Source organism: Apostichopus japonicus, chromosome 20 (assembly GCF_037975245.1).
Source record: "Apostichopus japonicus isolate 1M-3 chromosome 20, ASM3797524v1, whole genome shotgun sequence".
Taxonomy (NCBI): domain Eukaryota; kingdom Metazoa; phylum Echinodermata; class Holothuroidea; order Aspidochirotida; family Stichopodidae; genus Apostichopus; species Apostichopus japonicus.
Genome location: NC_092580.1, coordinates 15,932,795 through 15,956,843, shown reverse-complemented (window position 1 = coordinate 15,956,843; position 24,049 = coordinate 15,932,795). Strand labels below are relative to the sequence as shown.

The 24,049-nt window shown below is 40.1% G+C and overlaps 2 protein-coding genes across 6 annotated transcripts in view; both read right to left on the bottom strand.

The window, feature by feature from the left end:
* The window catches only part of LOC139961570 (solute carrier family 35 member E3-like), a 29,931-nt gene extending 17,129 nt beyond the window's left edge, over positions 1-12,802 (bottom strand). For 3 of the 5 annotated variants that reach the window (XM_071960858.1, XM_071960859.1, XM_071960855.1), the window contains exons 1-5: positions 12,583-12,761; positions 7,200-7,641; positions 6,377-6,487; positions 5,183-5,335; positions 156-238 (exon numbers count right to left, since the gene is read on the bottom strand). In XM_071960858.1, the coding sequence (XP_071816959.1) occupies positions 156-238; positions 5,183-5,335; positions 6,377-6,487; positions 7,200-7,592 (740 nt within the window). In that variant the 5' untranslated portion in view covers positions 7,593-7,641; positions 12,583-12,761. Of the gene's footprint in view, positions 1-155; positions 239-5,182; positions 5,336-6,376; positions 6,488-7,199; positions 7,642-11,605; positions 12,211-12,582 lie in introns of those variants that run through there. The other 2 variants (XM_071960856.1, XM_071960857.1) reach the window with 2 other exon arrangements.
* A 7,506-nt stretch (positions 12,803-20,308) lies between these two features.
* Positions 20,309-24,049, bottom strand: part of LOC139962171 (uncharacterized) — a 105,035-nt gene continuing 101,294 nt past the window's right edge. The window contains exon 18 of the mRNA XM_071962133.1: positions 20,309-23,975. Within this exon, the coding sequence (XP_071818234.1) occupies positions 23,608-23,975 (368 nt within the window). The 3' untranslated portion in view covers positions 20,309-23,607. The remainder of the gene's footprint in view (positions 23,976-24,049) is intronic.

Genomic DNA, 24,049 nt, shown 5'->3' with positions numbered 1-24,049 from the left:
GGTATTTTCTATATAATAATGTAATAGTACACTGTAATAGTGGTGTGTGTGTCTTTTATAGAGCTCTGGAGAATTCTAAAATATTTTATAAGCTGTCATCATTTGAGAAAATTCCTGGATTTGACAAGTTAAACTTTACGACTGTAAAAGGATACGTTATAGGAGATGTATTGCCGATGATCCAGTAAATTGAAAGATTCACAGAGAACGCAACACAACCAGACGCCACCACCAAAAGCTGCAAGAAAAACCCAAAAAAAAAACAGAAAATTAATAGTCAATGTAAATAAAGATACAGATTTACAGAAATGTAAACAAATAAATAGTGACAACAAAATGATTAAAGATACATTTCATAAAAGTTATGCTCTTATCGAGATTCAGAAAAATAAATAAAAACAACACAAAAACAGACACAAATAGACACAAAACTAAGATCATGAAAGTACTGCAAATATAGTATTAAATCATTTCAAGGCATATCATGAATTCATGTACATGTATGCAAATTAGTTGTAGGGTGTGTCCTAGTTCTAGATGTCACACATGTTGTGTTTCTCTGTTTTCTTTCATTTCAGAACTGTTATGCTGCCCTCTTGTTAGTCTAGATTTTACAGTATCTCTTGTTTGCTCTTACTGTTTTCTAGTTTATGTTCATAGTTTTTATTGTCTTATCTACGTTTAGGGTTCTATTTATTATCGTTTAGTATTGGGTGTTTATTACTATCTGTTTTAGTATTTTACAATTAATTGTCTTACTGTAGTATAGTTTCTCATACTTATTTATATTTAAATATTGACTACGATTTAATCTATTTTACTATTTACTTACTTCTGAATTTTTTTTGGACTATAGCGTTTTGGGCTTTTTTTTTTATTTTAATTTTTTTTTTTCTAGTATCGTTTAGTACAGGTGTTTTTTATATTGTTGCTTTTACATTTTTTGCCTTATTGGTTCTATATATTTAATATTTTGGATTTTGTTACTATTTGTTTTTAGGTTTTACATTTGTAAAGGGCCTCGAGCAGCTTTACTGATTATGCGCTATATAAATATTACTTATTATTATTATCTATTTAATTCCCATTGTTATTTCCTTTTATTAAGTTTTGAAGTTTCTTTCATTTGTTAAAGCACTTAGAACTTACTGTTAGAGTAAGTGCTATATATAATGTTATTTAATAACAATCAAAAATATTAATGAATATGCAGCCACAGCCTTGAAGATTTTTACAATCACGTGGTATTAACAGACTAACCCGGCTTAACGTGAAAGGTTTGATAAATAATGACTAATCCCTACCTGCTTATAGTTCAAAAAACACTTTACTTCTCCTTCAAAACTTCACTTCCGACACTTATAAAAAGTTGTTCTGTAGCAGGGTATAAGCTACTTTACACGTTCAGTAATGAAACATCTACTTGAAATTCACTTGGAAGTTTTAAGGCTTTTTGAGAAAAAAAAAACGTTTTTCCATCATCTTCATAATTGGTGAAATAAGTTCACAGCTTAAATTTTTGTGCAGGAAAGTGGCAGTTTTCACTTGTATCTTGAAAGCGAGTTAACATGATACAGAGAGGACACCAGGACAAAGCCAAAGATTGTTTATGCTAACTTCTCATAGGAAGTCTGCTCAAACCACACCATATACGGTAGTGGTCAATGGTCATTGTGGCAAAATCCACTTAATGGATTACAGGATATTCACTTGACCTTTTACAACAGCAAAGGTACAGATTGAGCAAAAAGGAATTAGTGGGCTTTTCGGAACAATGTCAAAACATACGTTCAAACTTCATCAGTACTGGCTCCACAATTTTGGCACCGTAAAATTTCTTTCTTGGGTATGGCAAATGGTGTGCTGGGGTTGAGGAGTGGAGGGAGGGGAGGGGGGGTTAATTTAGTCAACTAAATGGATCAACGTGGGGAAATATTTGGGAGTGTAAGTAAGATCAAATTTTGACAATTTTGAGCACAAGTGATCTTTTCATTACATTCTAACTGATTTTGGGGGTACCAATGAGTTCCATTGAAGTACAAGACTGGTTCTTTTCAAAAATAACTTGACCTGTAATCCTTGGCCTACGACACTTTCATACAGTAATCCCTGGATTATCCAGAGCTCTCTGTTCAGATCACGGATAATCTGAATCCTAATTCCCAACCATTGTAATAATTGTATAATGATGAACATAATCATGTTTCATTGTCACTTTGCTCCAGTGCTCCCTATTCCATCAACAGATTCCTGTTTTGTGATCCAAACAAGCATGTTTTGTGATCCAAACAAGCATAGCAACCCTTGCTCAATATTCCATTAACAGATTCCTGTACTGTGATCCCAAACAAGCATAGCAACCCTTGCTCCCTATTCCATCAACAGAATCCTGTTTTGTGATCCAAAACAAGCATAGCCACCCTTGCACCCTATTCCATCAACAGAATCCTGTTTTGTGATCCCAAACGAGAATAGCAACCCTTGCTCCCTATTCCATCAACGGATTCCTGTTTTGTGATCCCAAACAAGCATAGCAACCCTTGCTCCCTATTCCATCAACAGATTCCTGTTTTGTGATCCCAAACAAGCATAGCAACCCTTGCTCCCTATTCCATGAACAGATTTCTGTTTTGTGATCCCAAACGAGAATAGCAACCCTTGCTCCCTATTCCATCAACAGATTTCTGTTTTATGATCCAAAACAAGCATAGCAACCCTTGCTTCCTATTCCATTAACAGACTCCTGGTTTGTGATCCCAAACGAGAATAGCAACCCTTGCTCCCTATTCCATCAACGGATTCCTGTTTTGTGATCCCAAACAAGCATAGCAACCCTTGCTCCCTATTCCATCAACAGATTTCTGTTTTATGATCGAAAACAAGCATAGCAACCCTTGCTTCCTATTCCATTAACAGACTCCTGGTTTGTGATCCGAAACGAGAATAGCAACCCTTGCTTCATATTCCATCAATAGATTCCTGTTTAGTGACCCAAACGAGCATAGCAACCCTCGCTGAACATAATCATGTTTGATTGTTACTCTACTCCAATGTTCCCTAGTCCATCAACAAATTCCTGTTTTGTGATCGCAAATGAGCATAGCAACACTTTGTACAGGTTTTCCCCAATGCCAAAAGCTATGATTGCAAGTGGCTATGTCATTGTACTTTATTTCATGTTATAAAAGACAATGTTATGCTATTTACAGACAATGCATTGGCAAGCTATGCTAACTATGGAGATTTCATTATCCAAACAGCCCACCTTTCTTCATATTCACACAACCTTCTGTCTAGACGTGCCAGATTTCAGACTTGGTAGAATTTACCCAAGCCTTCTCACACTGTTCATGTAGATCTGAGAATTGGGGGGGGGGCATGTTTTATCATTAATCTTATTATTGTTAATTTATCTCATCTAATAATTTATCTTATATATTCTGATTAATATTGTCATTTATCTTCAAATCAAGCCTTACTATGGATAATTATCTTTTAGCATCTTTGAGAGAACAGAGAGAGAGAGGGAGGCAGAGGAGCATTGAGAAGATCAGGGGGTTTTGCTGACAATTTGTTACTTGAATGAACACACCTGGTAGGAAACTTGTGGAAGAATGATATGGCAATCTATGGAGGGTAAAGAACTTTTTAGAGAGGATTTCTGGTTCACTGACAGTCTGAGTATGTTGTATTTTTCCACCTTGAGACTTCAATGTCTCAGTTCTTCAACTTTATGAAAGTATAGAGATACACAATAACAGTAAATTGGCAAATCAGATGATGATATTAACAAAAATATTTTAGACTATGTCTACCGGATGTGATAGAAACAGTTGGATGAAAATTCCGCAAAGAATCACTTAGCTTTACTGCTGAATGGTAGACTCAGAAGGAAGAGGAGAGAGTGGGTAGCGTTACATACTCAGAAGGTGGGAAAGTGCAAACGTGGATTGGAGACAGGCAAATGAGGAGCAAAGTAAATTATATCTATTCAAAGATGGCGACGTTTCAGAAATCAATCACAACACTCTTCTCAGAGATGCCAAAGTTTAAAGCAAAATCCTGTCACGTATGGTGGAATATTGTCGAACACAGCTACAGTACATGTATTCCAAGTCAAGTCCAAGAAGCCCTGCTTGAAGAACTTGGTAGAGCATTGCAGGAAAATCAAAACAAAAGTCATTTTGGGCCAATTTTAGAGACCTGTTTTCCCTTTAGAAATTGGCATAATCATGTTTGACTAAAATACAATATCTTGTCTGATACAGTACACTCCATTGTTTTCCTGAACAAAGGTGAACTTTTTTGAGCACTTTCATCATTTTGGGCGTCAAAGCTGAATAGACCGTATCAGTCACTCAAGCATAAAAGAACAACCTAATGTAACGTGACAAATATGTGGAATGCCAAGGCCAATATTTCTCAGCCCAAGGCATGAAATCTTTAAAACACTAAAGGCCTCAAAATGAGTGCTGGAAATTGATGGTATCTTTTGCTGTTCTTACAAGTCACCTACTGTAGATGTTAAATTGCACAATGTCACATCTGTCCACAATGCAACTCCACCCTTAAGTTCGACAGTACAAGTTTACTAATCTTTGAGACATTATCGTGAGATTAAACATTTTCTTCTGTGCTTCTTTACTGGTAGAAAACTATATTAATTGAATTAATCTTCTCACCCTATTTGAGTAAAATATATCCTCACTTCATCATGTACAGTAAAGGAGAAAAAAAAACCTGATTAACTCCACAGGTTTACCCTGCAGTTATTATACCATGTGTCCTCACACACAAAGTAGCATGAATCGACCATCTAGTGTTGACAAACTGTGTAATGTTTTACTCAACTGCACATTCTTGTTAATAAGGAATTACAGAGCAAACCGATCACTACCGCAAGAAGTGAGGATATGTGTGAACATGGATTATAATTACCCAGACTAAGGTTATATGTAACATGAGAAGTTATGTTTGTTCTACATACTGTACATTCCCAGGAGATTCTAAGGACATGAATGTACTGTCGTCACTCATCATACGGTATCATAAGAGAGATTTTTTTAAACCATTTCTCCGGGACTAATTTAATGTTTCGATTTCTTGCTTAGCACGCATCCGGTTGACGAACATAGCTAACCATAAGAAAGAAAATATGATTATTTGCAGTGTCTTTACTTACCAGAGCAGTCCAAGACCACTGCTGTTCAAGGGTTACATGTAATGGTTCATAAAAAGGCACAACACAGAATAACATCATCACTGACATTGGTGCTTGGAAGAAGAGCAGTTGCATGGAGTTGAGATTAAGTTCCTTCTGCCTTACACCTACCCACTAGAAAATAAGAAAAGAGCAAAGTTATGTGAAAGTTTGTTTCCTTTCCAAATTAAATGTAAGTTTTACTCTTTTCACAAGACTTGACCCAAGTAACCAATTTTGCATTGCTCTGAACGTAAACACTAGGGTTTGATTCAGTGCCTCCGAGCGAGTGCAATTAGCTGCTTCATAGCCTTATCATCAATGGCAACAACTGTTGCCCTGCATCATATGTACAACAGAAAATAGGATAGGAGATGCTAGGCTAGCCTAGGCTGGGTATATCGGCTATGAAAATAGACTATAGCCTATGCAAAATACATCTGGGATGTAAATTAGTTAGCCTAGGCTAGGTACATATGTTATGAAAGTGGGCTAGTCTAGCGCTTGGTACATTTGTTAAGGAAGTGCTGTAGGCTTAGGACAGTTGTTGAAAAGTAACACTTTCAAGCGGTATAAATCAGTTGCTGTGACAACAAACCAAACAATACAGTGTGCAGCAGAGAAAGGAGAGAATTTCCATGGTAACAGAAACTGTTTTGCAATTTATGCTTAAAATATGCTGATATTTAATGCGCAAACCAATTGAATATCAAAATATGTATTTTGCAAAGTTTTGAATATTATTGGCGAACAAATATTGACCTTATCAGGTAGGTACCCATTTTGATTTGTTCATTAACAGACAATGACTAAATTATTTAAGTCACTTGAAAATGAGAACATGACCGGCTGATTGCCTCTGACCAGTAAGGCACTGATTTGATTAATACTGTGGGTTCTTGCATGTCATAAAATTGTTTGTCCTTTTTCATGGATTGCACCATTCCATGCACAGGACTCCATCGGCAGTGCAGCATTCATGTAGTGTCTTAATGATGGTTTTGACTTCCTTTAACAGATGAAAGCTGTAGTGACATCATGAAACATTTTATAAAGACTGTACAAGAATATCTTTTCTATTGGCAAAAAAACCCCATCAAAACATGAAGCACACAACTATGAGAAATACATATCTGATTTGGAGTATTTTTACATTTAACTTAAATGAACTCTTACCACTTGATATAGTGATGTTACTAGAACACCAAGAGTTGCATAGACGGTACCTTTAACATTAAATCGAACATCGTATATAGAGTTGAGTATAACACCAGCTGTGATCGGAATCTGTAAAGAATTAAACAAACAATTTGTTATGTTTCTAACAATTTTGCAATTAATTTCTATTCCTTTTTTGGGGGTGAAAACCTGTTCAATGCACACCTCTTAACAGAAAGGCTAACAAATTAATGTCACCTAAAACTACTGTATTTATACCGAAACAAGTCAAAAAAAATATGCAACAAAGTGTAAGATGTACTTTATAGTCAAGCAGGAGCCTGTAGTACAGCAAACATTGAAATGATATCAAAATAAATCCATTTCAAGAGTTTACACTTCCTGTCCAACCTTGAAATCAATTTCTGATATTTAGCCACTACTCACCTGCCACAAAGATAAGACTCCACGGAATAATTTATCCAGTGTCACAAGTAAGAATGCTTAATATACCAAATGAGAATACTTGCTATACAAGTCCAAAAGATGTACATGTATATATATAGCAGTTTTTGTACAATGGAACCATAGGACTTCATTAAAAGGGACTGAACTGCACTCTGCTACACCACAATTTGAACACTAAATAATCCCCTGGATTTATAATTCCCTGGACTCATAATACCATGGACTCATAATTCCCTGGACTCATGTAGACATATTTTTTCTATAATGTTCTGTACGATTAATAAAGATAGATAAATTTTAAACAAGTTGGAATCAAAAAATATCAAAAAAAATTATTAAAAAGAATTAGCTGCCATTTTAGGAGCTGACTTACCAATGTTAACTTCACTCTTCTTGAATACGTTTTATCGTAAAAGAAAGTATGAATGAAGAGAATGCACGGCGTGGTCATGGCTTTGGCGAGCTGGTAGGTTCCGACGGTGTTGTTCTGAAGCGAGAGATTGGTAAACACCACAAATCCACAGAATGTCAGACTCAGAGGAACTAGAGCTTGCATGGGTACACCTTTCCTCATGAAGAGGCCACATTGCAGACAGAGTGCTAACCCTAACGAGGTCATGATAAAGTGAACACAGGTGAGCGTGATGTTTGGGAAGCCATATACGGTGTAGATCCACTTGTTCAAAAATACGATTAGAATGGAAGAGCACAAATTTATCAACAACGCCAGGCCGATGAGGAATTTTCCAGGGCCTTGGTTCTCCATTTTGGATTTCCTTCTTCCTCTCGCTCTTTTTCGGCACAACTAGTCAATCCTGTCGAAGAGAAGAATCGTAAAAAAAATTATGAAAGTGATCAAAATTAAGTAGACTATTAAGTAAAATATTTGCTGATAAAACTACACAGATCTGTAAATAAACAAAAACAAAACAGGAAGCATAGTACAGAGAAAATGTCCATTTACTTCGGTCCTTATTTCAGTCAAAATCATTCAAATTCTCTTTGGTTAGTTGAGTGTAAACCCATACTACAAAGACACAGATACAGTACATGCAAGAAGGCGCTATGACCTAAAGTTCCATTTCTGCAATTGAATGTACGATTTGTGATCACCTTCACATCCTGCACCTCACATCAGCGCATATGGTTGTAAATGCGACCCACTGAGCCTTTGGTGTGCTCATAGACCCACCAGTACCCACAGAAATGTACTCACAGAGATACTGTACAGTGAGTCAAACAATGGATTAATTTCAGAAACACCATGACCCCCCTAATTCATCTGTTAATTGATTAAGGTAATTCTCCCACCAGTAAAGCATCACCTACCAGTGAGTGTCACCTAACAATCAGACTTTGTTATAATCTACAAAGAGAGCCATATTACTAAAAATAAATATGCAGGCATTTCAAAAGTGCCCTTACAAGAAAAGTATCGAGGACAATTGGATAACTTCCTTCCGCTTACAGGGTAGATACAGTTGAGCGTACTCTCAAGGGGTAGAATGATCTATCAGCACCCATTAAGATGCTGGTAGGATGAAAGAATGTAGACGATGGGTCAAATCAGAACGACAATCTATATCTTGCAAGTATAGGAAGGAAATGGAACTAACTCAACAGGCACTATGTAGTACTATGTAGCCTGCTCAGGCAAATTTATCACTATCTCGTCATATTTGCTGAAATGACTGAATCAGTCGGAATATAGACACTAAAAATATTTCAATCCTTTCAACATGGATGTAAAAATATATGGTGGAGGTGAAAGGGGTAAGCAAGGAAGGCTAAAACTGCATGGTCCCCCTGAGTTTTCTTTTGGGGGTAAAAAATGAATAAAAGATTTTGCAATATAAAGCATCCACTTTTGAGGATGTTGAACACATTTTATAACATTCAGGCAAAATTCTGTTGGCTTCCTCCTCCAACCCCCCTGGCCCCCTCCCTTCCTCACTCCTTCCCTCCCTTCATTTTGCCAAACCCCAAATTTGGCCTTCCAAGGGTGATTCCTTAGTCTGTTGCACTTTAGTTGCATCATACTGAAATATTAATCACAAGGTTGATGTACCACAATGACCCATTTTATTTCATAACCTTCTGTACACATGTTTTAATTTTTAGGGGAAAGAGAGGATGGGGGAGAGGATGGGGGTGAGGGAGCTGGTAGGCTACCTTTTTGCCTTACTTTATGTACACCATATATATATTCATTTTCAGGGTGCCAAACATATTTTTCCCCTATTCTCTCTATATTCAATACTTATAGTATAAAATATCAATCAGGAGTATTAATAACCCTGGCACGTTGTCAAATCCCCGGTTTAAAATATACTGCATTTTATTCTTTGTTATGACTTTATCATTCTACTCAACAAAACAAGAACTGTCTCTCTGGTTCAGTGGTTTGAAAATATACAGCAGGGAATAAATTGGATTTCAAATTGTGTAGCATTTTTTAAGGCTCTGAATTCGGTCTCATATAAAAAATACTTTGGTTTGAATGGTTTCTATACATGTACAAAAGATGCTGTATACATCTTTGCACTTGAAATGCAAGTTGTCCATTTTGCATAGCACCTTTGTGATACTGGATAAACTATTCCCTGTACAGGTGTACATGTGAATTAGTTGACTTTACTATAGACCCTTTGCACTGTACACATGTGTGAAGTCAGGTTCGTACATATAGTACACACAATATGCATTGGTTGGATGCATGTGGGTAACTGACACTCTCTAAATTATAGCTTTAAAGCAACCATATTACTGTACTTTGCTGTTCAAGCCTTGTGCATGTGATACTACTTTAGCTTCAAGGCCACTCTTGTTCAAAACCCTACCATGCTTAAGAGATGGGCTACAGTACTTAACATTACAATCAGAAGGATTGGAGAGCAACCTCAGCACTTTACCAATCTCTTTTCTTGACTATAAAGAAGGGAAGCGGAGGCAAAATAACCTGGTGGTACAAATCATCAGATGTAAGGAAATCTTTTCACTGGTTACTTTGAAAATTTGCATAGTGCATATATTTGAGGTCCCCTAAATTTATACCAACTACACTGTAGTCGTTTGCTATTAATTGCCTCTAGAGGGGGTAATGCTTACTGTAGGGCTACTGCTACACTGCAGTCTGGAGGCCTTTTGTCATGGAGGCAACATAATGTAATGAATGCAGTAATTAGCTACTGCATGGCCATCAACTTGTTTACTGTATTACATTATGCATGATCAGTACCGACCCGCAGGTTGGGTTCTGGGCTAGCCACTGGCATTCCTGTTACTATCCTAGATCTCCCTTGGCTATGTAAGTTAGGCTAGTACATTTCTTACATGTGATACACCTATGCCAAGGGGCTAGATACTGTAACTTACACTTGAGCAGTAATCACATGCAATTGACACAATACATTTGCTAGGCATAGGCTTCCACCTAGCACATCTATCGACACAAACAGGCTACAGTAGGCCATGTCCACTGTTGCAACCTCTTGCATATATTCATAAAACCTATCAAAACCAGGGGGGACAAAATTTTGGCCTGAACAAACGAATGACCACTTTCTATACCCCAAAAGTTCAATTAGAAAAGCTACAACTCATACTACTCCATTCCACTGATTAATGATCATGCATTCTTGCAGACACTGACATTCACTTTCACTTTAAGATGATGATCTTTCTCATCACCCACCCCTTAGTTACTCCAGTACAAATGGTATCGCAGAGGTAATGCACTGTTAATGGTCTCTGCCTTAAGTCTTATTCTTTTAACACTTTAATCAAACAAAACAAGTCAGGATGTGTTTTTGTAGATTATTAGCCTATAGGCCTAGATAGGCGAGGCTTATTTGCAGAACTTTAAAGCAAATCAATGACTGGTAGTAGTAAGGCTATGATCAACAGACCATACAAACCAAATTTTCAGCATTTTGTTCATGTATACCAAAAGCACTCTCAATTTCTTTTCTTTGCCTCAAGCATTGAAAATGTTGCGCTACACTGATTCGGTATTCTCCCCTTTCTCTTTTGAAGTGCTTACAGATCAGAACTTCTAAGGCTCGGCTTATCATGGGACCCCGCTTCCACACTAGGATGGAGCTCGGTGGCCTAATACATTTTTTACATGATATTATAGATACAAATGCTCAACATTAAATTATCAAGTAAAGTTTTGATGCACAACATGACATCATTTTCACTAATCGTTGTTTCTACATAACATTGTGTTAGTTCTCAAAATAAACCTCACGATAAAACTTTCACCGCGACTGCAACAGAGCATCGACCCCAGAACGGAGGCAAAGTGAAATAATATCCAATTACACAGCCAATACTTAATTGTAAACATCGGCTCTATCACCAATGCGTCTATGTCTCCATGCCAGAATGAAGGCTAACTGGACTTTATCAATGTTATAAAAATCATATATAAAGCTGCAATATTCTCAAAATAAAAATAAGGACTAACTTAGGGTAGCCTAATTGCTTCACTGTGACTGAGTCTATTCCTTTTCAGAGAGGTGTTTTCCGACAAAAGTAGGATATCCTATCCAATAGGCTATAGTTATGGTGGTATACCGTGAGTCCCCTAAATTCACGTAAGTGCGTTGATGTAGCTGCACTGATAGATATTGTAGTTCCCATGTGTTTAAAGGCATTGAAGACTCGCCCCAAACCGTGTGCGGCCATCTGAAAAAGTTAACTTTCCGTTGCTTGCAAGTGACGTTTGTTTGTGTCGCTACAAAATGCAGACAGTACAGTAATGAAATGTGATACCTTGTTATCTTTAGCTGGACCTGAGATGTCCATAGCTGTATTGTTTCTACACTGTGCTGTGGGTACTGACCGCAGCTGTATGTGCTGACTGTACACTGGTGTCTAATTACCGATGGTAGCAAACTGTGTGTGTGCGTTTTCTGGGATCGATGGTGATGTCTAACACTTCTGTTACACCACATTCGAAACTAGGTCAGATTACCGGCATCAGATGTTTCTTTTTGTGAGAGTCTTCACACCCTCTTTTAAGTCAAATTGTAATCACTTTTTTTTGTTGCAACTGTCATCTAGAAAGCCTCAATGAAAGGGAACAAAATTGCCACAGTGAATCAAGGGAACATCAGTTTTGCATTTTGACGATTTTGTGAATTATTTGACACTTTTAGCCAAATTATACAGTTCACTTCAATGCATGCGCAAAGTTTGGGAAATTTTACCTTATCAGTATATAAATAGGTCCGTATTCAAAACTGCTCAAACAAGAAATAATTTCTCTAATTTACCACCAAATTTGGTAAAGCAATTAATGGAATCATATAGGCCTAGACTAGCTAAAGAATAGAACTAAACCAGAGAGCAAAATCATCGAGATCGACATTAGTGTTATTTGTTAGGCAAGCCTTTCAAAGAACATTATTGCCCTTAGGCCTATATACTATACCTAATTTACCGTAGACTATCATAGGCCTTCTCCAAAAGAAATCAAACATAACTTTGGCTTTGATTGAGGCTTTGTGATTGACAGGACTACCATTTGTATGATGTTGTCCCTCGACTTAACCACTTGGCAAACCATAGCCTACTGCAACTTAACAGGCCTAGGATAAGTTAGTCTTAGGCTAGGCCTACTTCAATTGATGCTGAACAGTTGATATTGCCGAGGTCAACTGTTGGTTAAGGCCAGTCTTAAGCCAGTTAGCCTTCAATAGCATAGCATAACAACATGACACATAAAACCATATTATAAAATCAAATACCTCAAGCGATGAAAAATGGAAGGTTCTTCTTTTCTAACTTGGCAACTTAAGTTACAGCATACAAACAGGGTTACGATATCGTAGGCTTTAAAATCCACATCATCACCTGTTTTCGTTAGTAAGGCTGTGCACTTATAACCCCGGTCATCTCAGGTCAGCATCTTACTGTATACTGTGCTAAGCTTACGCGAACACACTGTTTACAAACCAACCTGAAGCTATCCCAGGATTCATCCCAGGATTCATCCCAGGATTCATCCCAGGATTCATCCCAGGATTCATCCCAGGATTCATCCCAGGATTCATCCCAGGATTCATCCCAGGATTCATCCCAGGATTCATCCCAGGATTCATCCCAGGATTCATCCCAGGATTCATCCCAGGATTCATCCCAGGATTCATCCCAGGATTCATCCCAGGATTCATCCCAGGATTCATCCCAGGATTCATCCCAGGATTCATCACAGGATTCATCACAGGATTCATCACAGGATTTAGATTTATCACCAGATTCATCACCGGATTGAAACGGTCACTGCACGCGTTTGTCTGATGAATCCATAGAAATTGATAAGATGAATCTGTATAGCGTCATATTAACTACCGTTGTAGAATTAGAAGGGAAGTACTGTAGTACATACTCAAGTTTCTTACACAAGCCTATCTGTGCCGCACATCGGGTGGGGGGGGGGGGCGTGGTGGACATGAAAACAGTCAATGAAATTAGCTAGCCTACTTTAAAAGTAATAAAGGGGATGTGTGAAATTTGAAAGAATCTTTAATATTTTTACAAGAAAGCAAAGCATTGGCACATAGCAAACATTTTCTATGTTTTTCCTTTTTTCTTTTATTAATACAGTAAAATCTTAATTGATTTTTTCTACTTTCATTCATAGTTGCATTACTAAATCTGATGAAACTTGATGAGACTACTAGCTCAAAAAAACAAAACAAAAAAGCAAAGGACTTTTAAGTAACACATTAGCCCACAGTAAACTTAGTAAATAAAATTTTCTGATATAAGAGAGAGAAGAAGGGACACTGTAGATTTACACATCCAAGAAAAATGGACAATGTAGTGATGTGTTCTACCATAGCAGCTGCAAAACTTCAGCAAGCAGCTAAAGTAAAAGATGACACTGCATGGTATCCTGGCTATTGAAGTCAAATATCACCAGTCATGCTACACAAATTACACAAGGTATTTGTATCCCCCATGTATGCTTCATAATGTGGGGACCAAGTGACCCCCATGTATGCTTCAGTACACTGAGGACCAAGTGGCGCCCATGTATGCTTCAGTACACTGAGGACCAAGTGGCCCCCATGTATGCTTCAGTACACTGGGGACCAAGTGGCCCCCATGTATGCTTCAGTACACTGGGGACCAAGTGGTCCCCATGTATGCTTCAGTACACTGGGGACCAAGTGGCCCCCATGTATGCTTCAGTACACTGGGGACAAAGTGGCCCCCATGTATGCTTCAGTACACTGGGGACCAAGTGGTCCCCATGTATGCTTTGATCAGTACACTCGGGACCAAGTGGTCCCCATATATGCTTCAGTACACTGGGGACCAAGTGGTTCCTATGTATGCTTCAGTACACTGGGGACCAAGTGGTTCCTATGTAGGCTTCAGTACACTGAGGACCAAGTGGCCCTTATGTATGCTTCAGTACATTGGGGACCAAGTGGCCCCCATGTATGCTTCAGTACACTGGGGACCAAGTGGTCCCTATATATGCTCCAGTACACTGGGGACCAAGTGGTTCCTATGTATGCTTCAGTACACTGGGGACCAAGTGGCCCCAATGTATGCTTCAGTACACTGGGGACCAAGTGACCCCCATGTATGCTTCAGTACACTGAGGACCAAGTGGCGCCCATGTATGCTTCAGTACACTGAGGACCAAGTGGCCCCCATGTATGCTTCAGTACACTGGGGACCAAGTGGCCCCCATGTATGCTTCAGTACACTGGGGACCAAGTGGTCCCCATGTATGCTTCAGTACACTGGGGACCAAGTGGCCCCCATGTATGTTTCAGTACACTGGGGACCAAGTGGCCCCCATGTATGTTTCAGTACACTGGGGACCAAGTGGCCCCCATGTATGCTTCAGTACACTGGGGACAAAGTGGCCCCCATGTATGCTTCAGTACACTGGGGACCAAGTGGTCCCCATGTATGCTTCGATCAGTACACTCGGGACCAAGTGGTCCCCATATATGCTTCAGTACACTGGGGACCAAGTGGTTCCTATGTATGCTTCAGTACACTGGGGACCAAGTGGTTCCTATGTAGGCTTCAGTACACTGAGGACCAAGTGGCCCCCATGTATGCTTCAGTACATTGGGGACCAAGTGGCCCCCATGTATGCTTCAGTACACTGGGGACCAAGTGGTCCCTATATATGCTCCAGTACACTGGGGACCAAGTGGTTCCTATGTATGCTTCAGTACACTGGGGACCAAGTGGCCCCAATGTATGCTTCAGTACACTGGGGACCAAGTGGTTCCCATATATGCTTCAGTACACTGGGGACCAAGTGGTTCCTATGTATGCTTCAGTACACTGGGGACCAAGTGGCCCCCATGTATGCTTCAGTACACTGGGGACCAAGTGGTTCCTATGTATGCTTGATTACACTAGGGACCAAGTAGTTCCTATGTAGGCTTCAGTACACTGAGGACCAAGTGGCCCTTATGTATGCTTCAGTACATTGGGGACCAAGTGGCTCCCATGTATGCTTCAGTACACTGGGGACCAAGTGGTCCCTATATATGCTCAAGTACACTGGGGACCAAATGGTTCCTATGTATGCTTCAGTACACTGGGGACCAAGTGGCCCCTATGTACGCTTCAGTACACTGGGGACCAAGTGGCCCCCGTATATGCTTCAGTACACTGGAGACCAAGTGGTCTTCATGTATGCTTCATTACACGGGGGACCAAGTGGTTCCTATGTAGGCTTCAGTACACTGAGGACCAAGTGGCCTCCATGTATGCTTCAGTACACTGGGGACCAAGTGGTCTTCATGTATGCTTCATTACACTGGGGACCAAGTGGCCCCTATGTATGCTTCAGTACACTGGGGACCAAGTGGCCCCAATGTATGCTTCAGTACACTGGGGACCAAGTGGTTCCCATATATGCTTCAGTACACTGGGGACCAAGTGGTTCCTATGTATGCTTCAGTACACTGGGGACCAAGTGGCCCCCATGTATGCTTCAGTACACTGGGGACCAAGTGGTTCCTATGTATGCTTGATTACACTGGGGACCAAGTAGTTCCTATGTAGGCTTCAGTACACTGAGGACCAAGTGGCCCTTATGTATGCTTCAGTACATTGGGGACCAAGTGGCTCCCATGTATGCTTCAGTACACTGGGGACCAAGTGGTCCCTATATATGCTCAAGTACACTGGGGACCAAATGGTTCCTATGTATGCTTCAGTACACTGGGGACCAAGTGGCCCCTATGTACGCTTCAGTACACTGGGGACCAAGTGGCCCCCGTATATGCTTCAGTACACTGGAGACCAAGTGGTCTTCATGTATGCTTCATTACACTGGGGACCAAGTGGTTCCTATGTAGGCTTCAGTACACTGAGGACCAAGTGGCCTCCATGTATGCTTCAGTACACTGGGGACCAAGTGGTCTTCATGTATGCTTCATTACACTGGGGACCAAGTGGCCCCTATGTATGCTTCAGTACACTGGGGACCAAGTGGTCCCTATGTATGCTTCAATACACTGGGGACCAAGTGGTTCCTATGTATGCTTCAGTACACTGGGGACCAAGTGGTTTCCATGTATGCTTCAGTACACTGGGGACCAAGTGGTCCCCATGTATGTTTCAGTACACTGGGGACCAAGTGGTCTTCATGTATGCTTCATTACACTAGGGACTAAGTGGTCTTCATGTATGCTTCAGTACACTGGGGACCAAGTGGTTTCCATGTATGCTTCAGTACACTGGGGACCAAGTGGTCTTCATGTACGCTTCATTACACTGGGGACCAAGTGGCCCCTATGTATGCTTCAGTACACTGGGGACCAAGTGGTCCCTATGTATGCTTCAATACACTGGGGACCAAGTGGTTCTTATGTATGCTTCAGTACACTGAGGACCAAGTGGTCCCTATATATGCTCCAGTACACTGGGGACCAAGTGGTTCCTATGTATGCTTCAGTACACTGGGGACCAAGTGGTCCCTATGTATGCTTCAATACACTGGGGACCAAGTGGTTCCTATGTATGCTTCAGTACACTGGGGACCAAGTGGTTTCCATGTATGCTTCAGTACACTGGGGACCAAGTGGTTTCCATGTATGCTTCAGTACACTGGGGACCAAATGGTCTTCATGTATGCTTGATTACACTGGGGACCAAGTGGCCCCTATGTATGCTTCAGTACACTGGGGACCAAGTGGTCCCTATGTATGCTTCAATACACTGGGGACCAAGTGGTTCTTATTTATGCTTCAGTACACTGGGGACCAAGTGGTTTCCATGTATGCTTCAGTACACTGAGGACCAAGTGGTCCCCATGTATGCTCAAGTACACTGGGGACCAAGTGGTCTTCATGTATGCTTCATTACACTGGGGACCAAGTGGCCCCATGTATGCTTCAGTACACTGGGGACCAAGTGGTTCTTATGTATGCTTCAGTACACTGAGGACCAAGTGGTCTCTATATATGCTCCAGTACACTGGGGACCAAGTGGTTCCTATGTATGCTTCAGTACACTGGGGACCAAGTGGTCCCTATGAATGCTTCATAACACTGGGGACCAAGTGGTTCCTATGTATGCTTCAGTACACTGGGGACCAAGTGGTTTCCATGTATGCTTCAGTACACTGGGGACCAAGTGGTTTCCATGTATGCTTCAGTACACTGGGGACCAAATGGTCTTCATGTATGCTTGATTACACTGGGGACCAAGTGGCCCCTATGTATGCTTCAGTACACTGGGGACCAAGTGGTCCCTATGTATGCTTCAATACACTGGGGACCAAGTGGTTCTTATTTATGCTTCAGTACACTGGGGACCAAGTGGTTTCCATGTATGCTTCAGTACACTGAGGACCAAGTGGTCCCCATGTATGCTCAAGTACACTGGGGACCAAGTGGTCTTCATGTATGCTTCATTACACTGGGGACCAAGTGGCCCCATGTATGCTTCAGTACACTGGGGACCAAGTTGTTCTTATGTATGCTTCAGTACACTGAGGACCAAGTGGTCTCTATATATGCTCCAGTACACTGGGGACCAAGTGGTTCCTATGTATGCTTCAGTACACTGGGGACCAAGTGGTCCCTATGTATGCTTCATAACACTGGGGACCAAGTGGTTCCTATGTATGCTTCAGTACACTGGGGACCAAGTGGTTTCCATGTATGCTTCAGTACACTGGGGACCAAGTGGTTTCCATGTATGCTTCAGTACACTGGGGACCAAGTGGTCTTCATGTATGCTTGATTACACTGGGGACCAAGTGGCCCCTATGTATGCTTCAGTACACTGGGGACCAAGCTGGTCCCCATGTATGCTTCAATACACTGGGGACCAAGTGGTTCTTATTTATGCTTCAGTACACTGGGGACCAAGTGGTTTCCATGTATGCTTCAGTACACTGAGGACCAAGTGGTCCCCATGTATGCTTCAGTACACTGGGGACCAAGTGGTCTTCATGTATGCTTGATTACACTGGGGACCAAGTGGCCCCTATGTATGCTTCAGTACACTGGGGACCAAGTGGTTCTTATGTATGCTTCAGTACACTGAGGACCAAGTGGTCCCTATATATGCTCCAGTACACTGGGGACCAAGTGGTTCCTATGTATGCTTCAGTGCACCGGGGACCAAGTGTCCCCCATATATTCTTCAGTACACTGGGGTGTGCTCTAGCACGCTGTGGACCAGGTGGCCCCCTGTATGCTTCAGCACACTGGAGTGTGCTCTAGCACGCTGTGGACCAAGTGGCCCCCTGTATGCTTCAGCACACTGGGGTGTGCTGGAGCTTGCTGTGGACCAGGTCGCCCCCTGTATGCTTCGGTACACTGGGGTGTGCTCTAGCACGCTGTTCACCAGGTGTCCCCTGTATGCTTCAGTACACTTCAGTAAAGTGCATTTACCCTATAGGTGAATGTTATTTTGGTTACCCCCCCTCCCCTTCAACTTTTGATAGGGACCACATCCGGGAAGGTAATATTTTTGGCGAATAGAAGACAAGTTGCCCTGTTCGCACAAATAATTGTTGCTTCATCCGATGCCAGGAAAGTGCATTTACCCTATAGGTGAAAGTTGCGTACGCGCTAGATGTCACCCTTTTTCGAATTTGAGGGCGCATATCTCCCAAACCGTTGCTCCAATCGACTCGGAAAAGTCACCATTGAGCTCGCCGTAGCAAAAAGTTCCCGACATTATTTTGGTCGACCTAAATCAATGCTGAAATTTTTATCATAATCCCGAGGGGTGGGGGATGGTTGTTGGGAATTTGGGTTCCAGTCACGCACCCCCCACATGCAAAGTTTTGTTTCAAGGTAGAATTTTCATTTTCCGTTTTGGAGATATCGTAATTTAAAGTGTTATTTTCTGTACACTACACAGTAAGTAAATGGTTTTAAGTTTGATTTTTGTTTTTGTGTAGGCCTATTTTGGGGAGCCCATTCCTCGAGATAGAGAGGTACCAGCCGGGTAGTCTAACCACAGTTGGAAAGCACCCTTTAGGGTCACTAATACGTTTTTTTATGATTTTTTAGCATTTTTTTGTATGACGTCACGCTATGGTCGCCTATTGGTGGAGACCTAGTACCACCTGTCATTATGCAAGTGAAATATAAGATACAGGTTGCTGTGGCATTGCGTTCGCCCGTAAATGGGTTGCCATCTTTGAATGATGTCACTTCCGGTAGAAGCAAAATGGCGGCAAACCCGGTTTTAGCGCCCTCACTCCGGTGGGCAACCGACACCATCTTGGTTGGTGTAGATCGAAGCGCCTTACCAGTTGCTATCATCCGAGCGAGATACAGACACATAGCCATGTGCATGTAGAAATGAAACGAAACCATGTTGATCCTAAGGTAACCAACCATAGGGCTACTTGGGGACGGCCACCATTTTGTTTTTCAGGGTCACGTGACCATTGTGAAAATATTGGTTCATTAATTTGATCCTTCCCAGTTTTGCATTGAGCAAGGACCTGAAACAGACTGGGAATGTGGTACATGTTTCCCTAATTTCATTTAAATTTGTATCTTAAAACATCAGGTTCACTTATATTGTGCATGCCATGTGACTTCAAATATTGTCTACAGAAAACCTTACTAATAACTTATTGTATCAACATAGCATCATCACCTTATTTACAAAGTGTGAGGTTGATTATTGGGCAGTGGGGGACCTTGTGACAGGGATGATGGGATCTCTTTATTAAGAATCCCCCTCCTCCTCTTACTAAATTGTACTGAACCAGCCAAATAAAATTGAAAGCTTTTCATGCAACTGTTTTTTTTTTTGTTTTTTTTTCATCAAATTTTACTTGATAGTTGCAATATATTTCATACCTGGTTCTGAATCTCTGTTCAATCTGCTAGTATGTCTTCTGATTTAATTGTCACATAACCTTTCACAGGAAGGTTGGATTAGTAGTTACAAAATGCTGACTAATAAAAGTTACAACAAGATAGAAACAGAAAAAAAAGTAAAAACGACATATTCATTTTGATTTTTTTATTATTTTGCAGTGTACCTACAACATACACATTGCTGTACACTCAGTTAATATAAAATGCCTTTTTGGCTTTTTTCTGACTTCTGTACAAATTATTCATATTCATATTTCACACATCATGTACATTTCTTAATCTTTACATGTCCAATACTTTTGGTATGTACAGATATTTCATGACAAAGGAAGCCTAGTAAGGAGCCAATAGCTAGCACCTGCATGATCACTGAAACAACGTACCCAAGCAAAAGTGTGGCACACACATAAATACATACATACATACATATACACATACAAACACGCATACATTCACACGTTAAACAACATCAAATGAACAACTGAAAAACTAAAAACATATGCCACATCAACCAGCAGCACGGGGGGGGGGATCTTATAGCAATTGACTTTTACACAGAAATATGCCATGTTAAATGCAGAGATGTTTTTATACCAGATTATTAAGGGCGCCATAGAAAGGTATGCCCACTTTACAAAGGCATACACAGTAAACACAATAAAAACATGGGACACAGACAGTATGTTCCACCTTTGTAAAGACAAGGAGGGCAATAGATAACACACAAAGAGTAATGCACTGACCATTAGGGGACATATGCTGTCTTGTGTTACAGTAACTGACACAGAACACAGACATTCTTAGGAGTAAACAGGGATGTATTAAGGCGTTACATGGTCTAAAACTATACGTACAGAATATAACTCATTGAGCTTGCACACAAGCTGTTCTTGCCATAGCCCACCCCAGCCCCAGCCCCTCCCTCTCCAGCACCCCACAACCCCTCCTCCACCCAGCCCTCCAGTAAAAACACATATCTTAAGGAAAGATTAATAAAACTTAATAAAAGAAAAAAATATCATTACATTTGAGTTGATTGTAATGTTTTAAGACCAGTGTATGCTAGTAATCTTATATGAAAATAACATCTATTGTGGAACATTGTAAGCAGTTAACAGGATGGAAGTGTTGGAGGAGGGGGGGGGGGGAGGGTTGGTGTAGGAGTATAAAGTGATTCATATATGAGCCAACTTTGGCCTTTGGAAATATGGATTGTTAATTTCTTTGAAATTTATCTATGGATATCACAAGAGAGATTCAAAGGGAAAAAGCAGAACAAAGCCTGCTTTCCAAGAGAGAATTTCAACACGATCTCATAGCAACCATAACCGTTTGATTCAGATTTACTTTGGAAAAATTTAAAAATGATGAATATTTCCAGTGAGGATGTTATTTGATCTTGTGAGAACTGCACAATTCCTCTGAGGATAGAGGCAGCATGCTTTCCGAGATATCATTCTGTATTTTACAATCACAAAATATCAGTGCGTCCTAAAAATAGAGCCGCTCGATTTAGACTCGAAAATTATTCTGCTAAAGGCTCTTGTCTCTCTAGAGAAAAAGAAATCAAGGATATTTTGAAAGTGACATTCATTACTTATTAAAACACTCGGGCCACATTCTCCACTTAAATGTTGAAGGGCAATGTATGAGATGAGATCTTGCGTGAAATGTGGGCTAATTATAGGAATTTATTAAAGCCCACAGATAAAACCCCACTTAGTAGCTGCTTAATCACTAAGGACTGCATCTGAAGGTCGTATGTTATATATTTATAGTTAAATCTGTTTTTTTTCATATTAATAAGTGAGTGTATAACTTACATAGGGGAATAACTTCAATTATGAAACACCTTTCTTCAGTATTTTACCTTTTTCTCTTGCCTTTTTTCAGGACTTCACTGTCTAGAAATGTGTGACTTTTCCTAATTTTGCTGCAAGGAAATGATTCCTTGAAAGGGATGAAACTGATAAAGTTGTTGGTGGAGGAAGGGGGGGGGGGGGGGTTGGAACCACTCATCTTCTTGATTCATTTACATGTTAGTGAATAAACACCCTCACAGAGATAATGACCATCAAGTAGCACTATGCCTTGAATCAAGAATGGTCCCATTTTAAAATGAGTTCATTAGCTTTAACTGTTGATCATTCCTAATCTAGAAAATGTTTTAATCTTAATCAGTATTTGGTTGGTTGGTTACACATGATATAAAGGTTAACCAAGGTCAACCCAGGTCAACCTGAGCGAGACATTTGTAAGAAATGAATCTTATCCCCTTACTCGCAGTTTTTTTTAGCGAAAAAAAAACAATCATGAGTTAATTATGGTGTCGTTATCATGATCTTTTGCAATCTAATTGTAAACGATACTTTGTATGTTTGGTAAATGAAAACTAGCACAAATGGAAGCTTTAGAATTCTTTGCTTGTATGATAGTAACCATGGCAATGGAAGTATCTGGGGGCACAGTGCATTCTTATCATTACAATAAGAGGAACAATCTTGACATCAAAGTTTTTTGCTTGATGACAATAGTAAAGTACTTTTACCAATGTCTACAGTACCTGATTCAAATGCCTACATTTCTGATACATGTATAATATACATGCATTTTCAGTGATGATTAGGCCATTTCACACCCTGCTGTCTTACAGATGACGTTAATAAATATGATATAAATTTGTTCTTTATCACTTTACGTTGGCACAACAGAAACAAATATGAACCCTTTTGATGTTGTTTTCTATATGAAACAACATGAGGGAGTTTTTCCTCCATTTGACTGAGTGGACACTTAGAAGCATACAAAAGTATCATATTTATTTTAATTAAACCCACTTAGTTTTATATTTTGGTCATTATAAGGGTGTGTCTTGAGGATCAATATATACCATACAAATTAAAAACCAAGCAAGTGGTCTCCATGATACATAATAAAAAATAATAAAATTTAAAAAAAATGGAGGTGAATTTAAAGAAAGCTTTGCATCGACATGAAACTTGTTAACAGCCTACCCCCACAACTTTGCAACTCAGCCGATTCGACTCGTATATAGTTACAGTTTATGATGTCAAGACAAAAGTTAAGACAATAAAATATAAAAAAACCTAATCATGGTAATATTAATTGCAAAAGCTTCCAGGTTCCTTCAGTTCATATCTGCATTGAACACACAAGTCTCTCCACCCAAAAAAAAAGTAATGAAATAAACGTTGGCACATTGACATATACAGGCAGCGGGCTCCTTCAAAAATAGAAAAATATAAAAACCCAATTGCTCTCTTGCTTCTTATTCTCTTCTTCGTTTTTCTTCTTTGACTCTGTATTTTTTTCTCTTCTTTCTTCTTATTTTGCATAAACTTAGATGAACGTAAAAAATTTCGGTGGTAGTTGGCACGTAAAAAAAAAAACGACTTTTACTGCAGTTTTTTAGACCTCTGTAGTGGTGGATAACCTTTGAAGTGAGTGGTAAGGGAAGGCCGGCACATCCAAGCTGGTGCTGGGACTGACGGGTGGTAACTGGGAGGTACTCAGCGATGACTGCGGTACTCCGCATCGAGTCGATCCGCCGCCACCTATCCTTCTGCCCGCATCCATTTTTCTATGAGATGGGCATTTTTTAGATTGCAACTTGTCCACACGAATAGGCTTGTCGGCAGCCCCGACTCTACGAGTTCTATGTTTGTGAGGAGGTGGCTTTAAAGAGTCTCTTCCTTTGAGAGAATGTTCATGTACACACGGATAATGAGTTGAGCTCGGCTGGTTCGGCGAAGAACCGTCTTCATCGGAAGCAAAATCTATCGGAAAAAATGAGAGAAATGTGAGAACATCTTTCTTGAACATGACTTGGATAGGTTACTTGGGGAAGGGG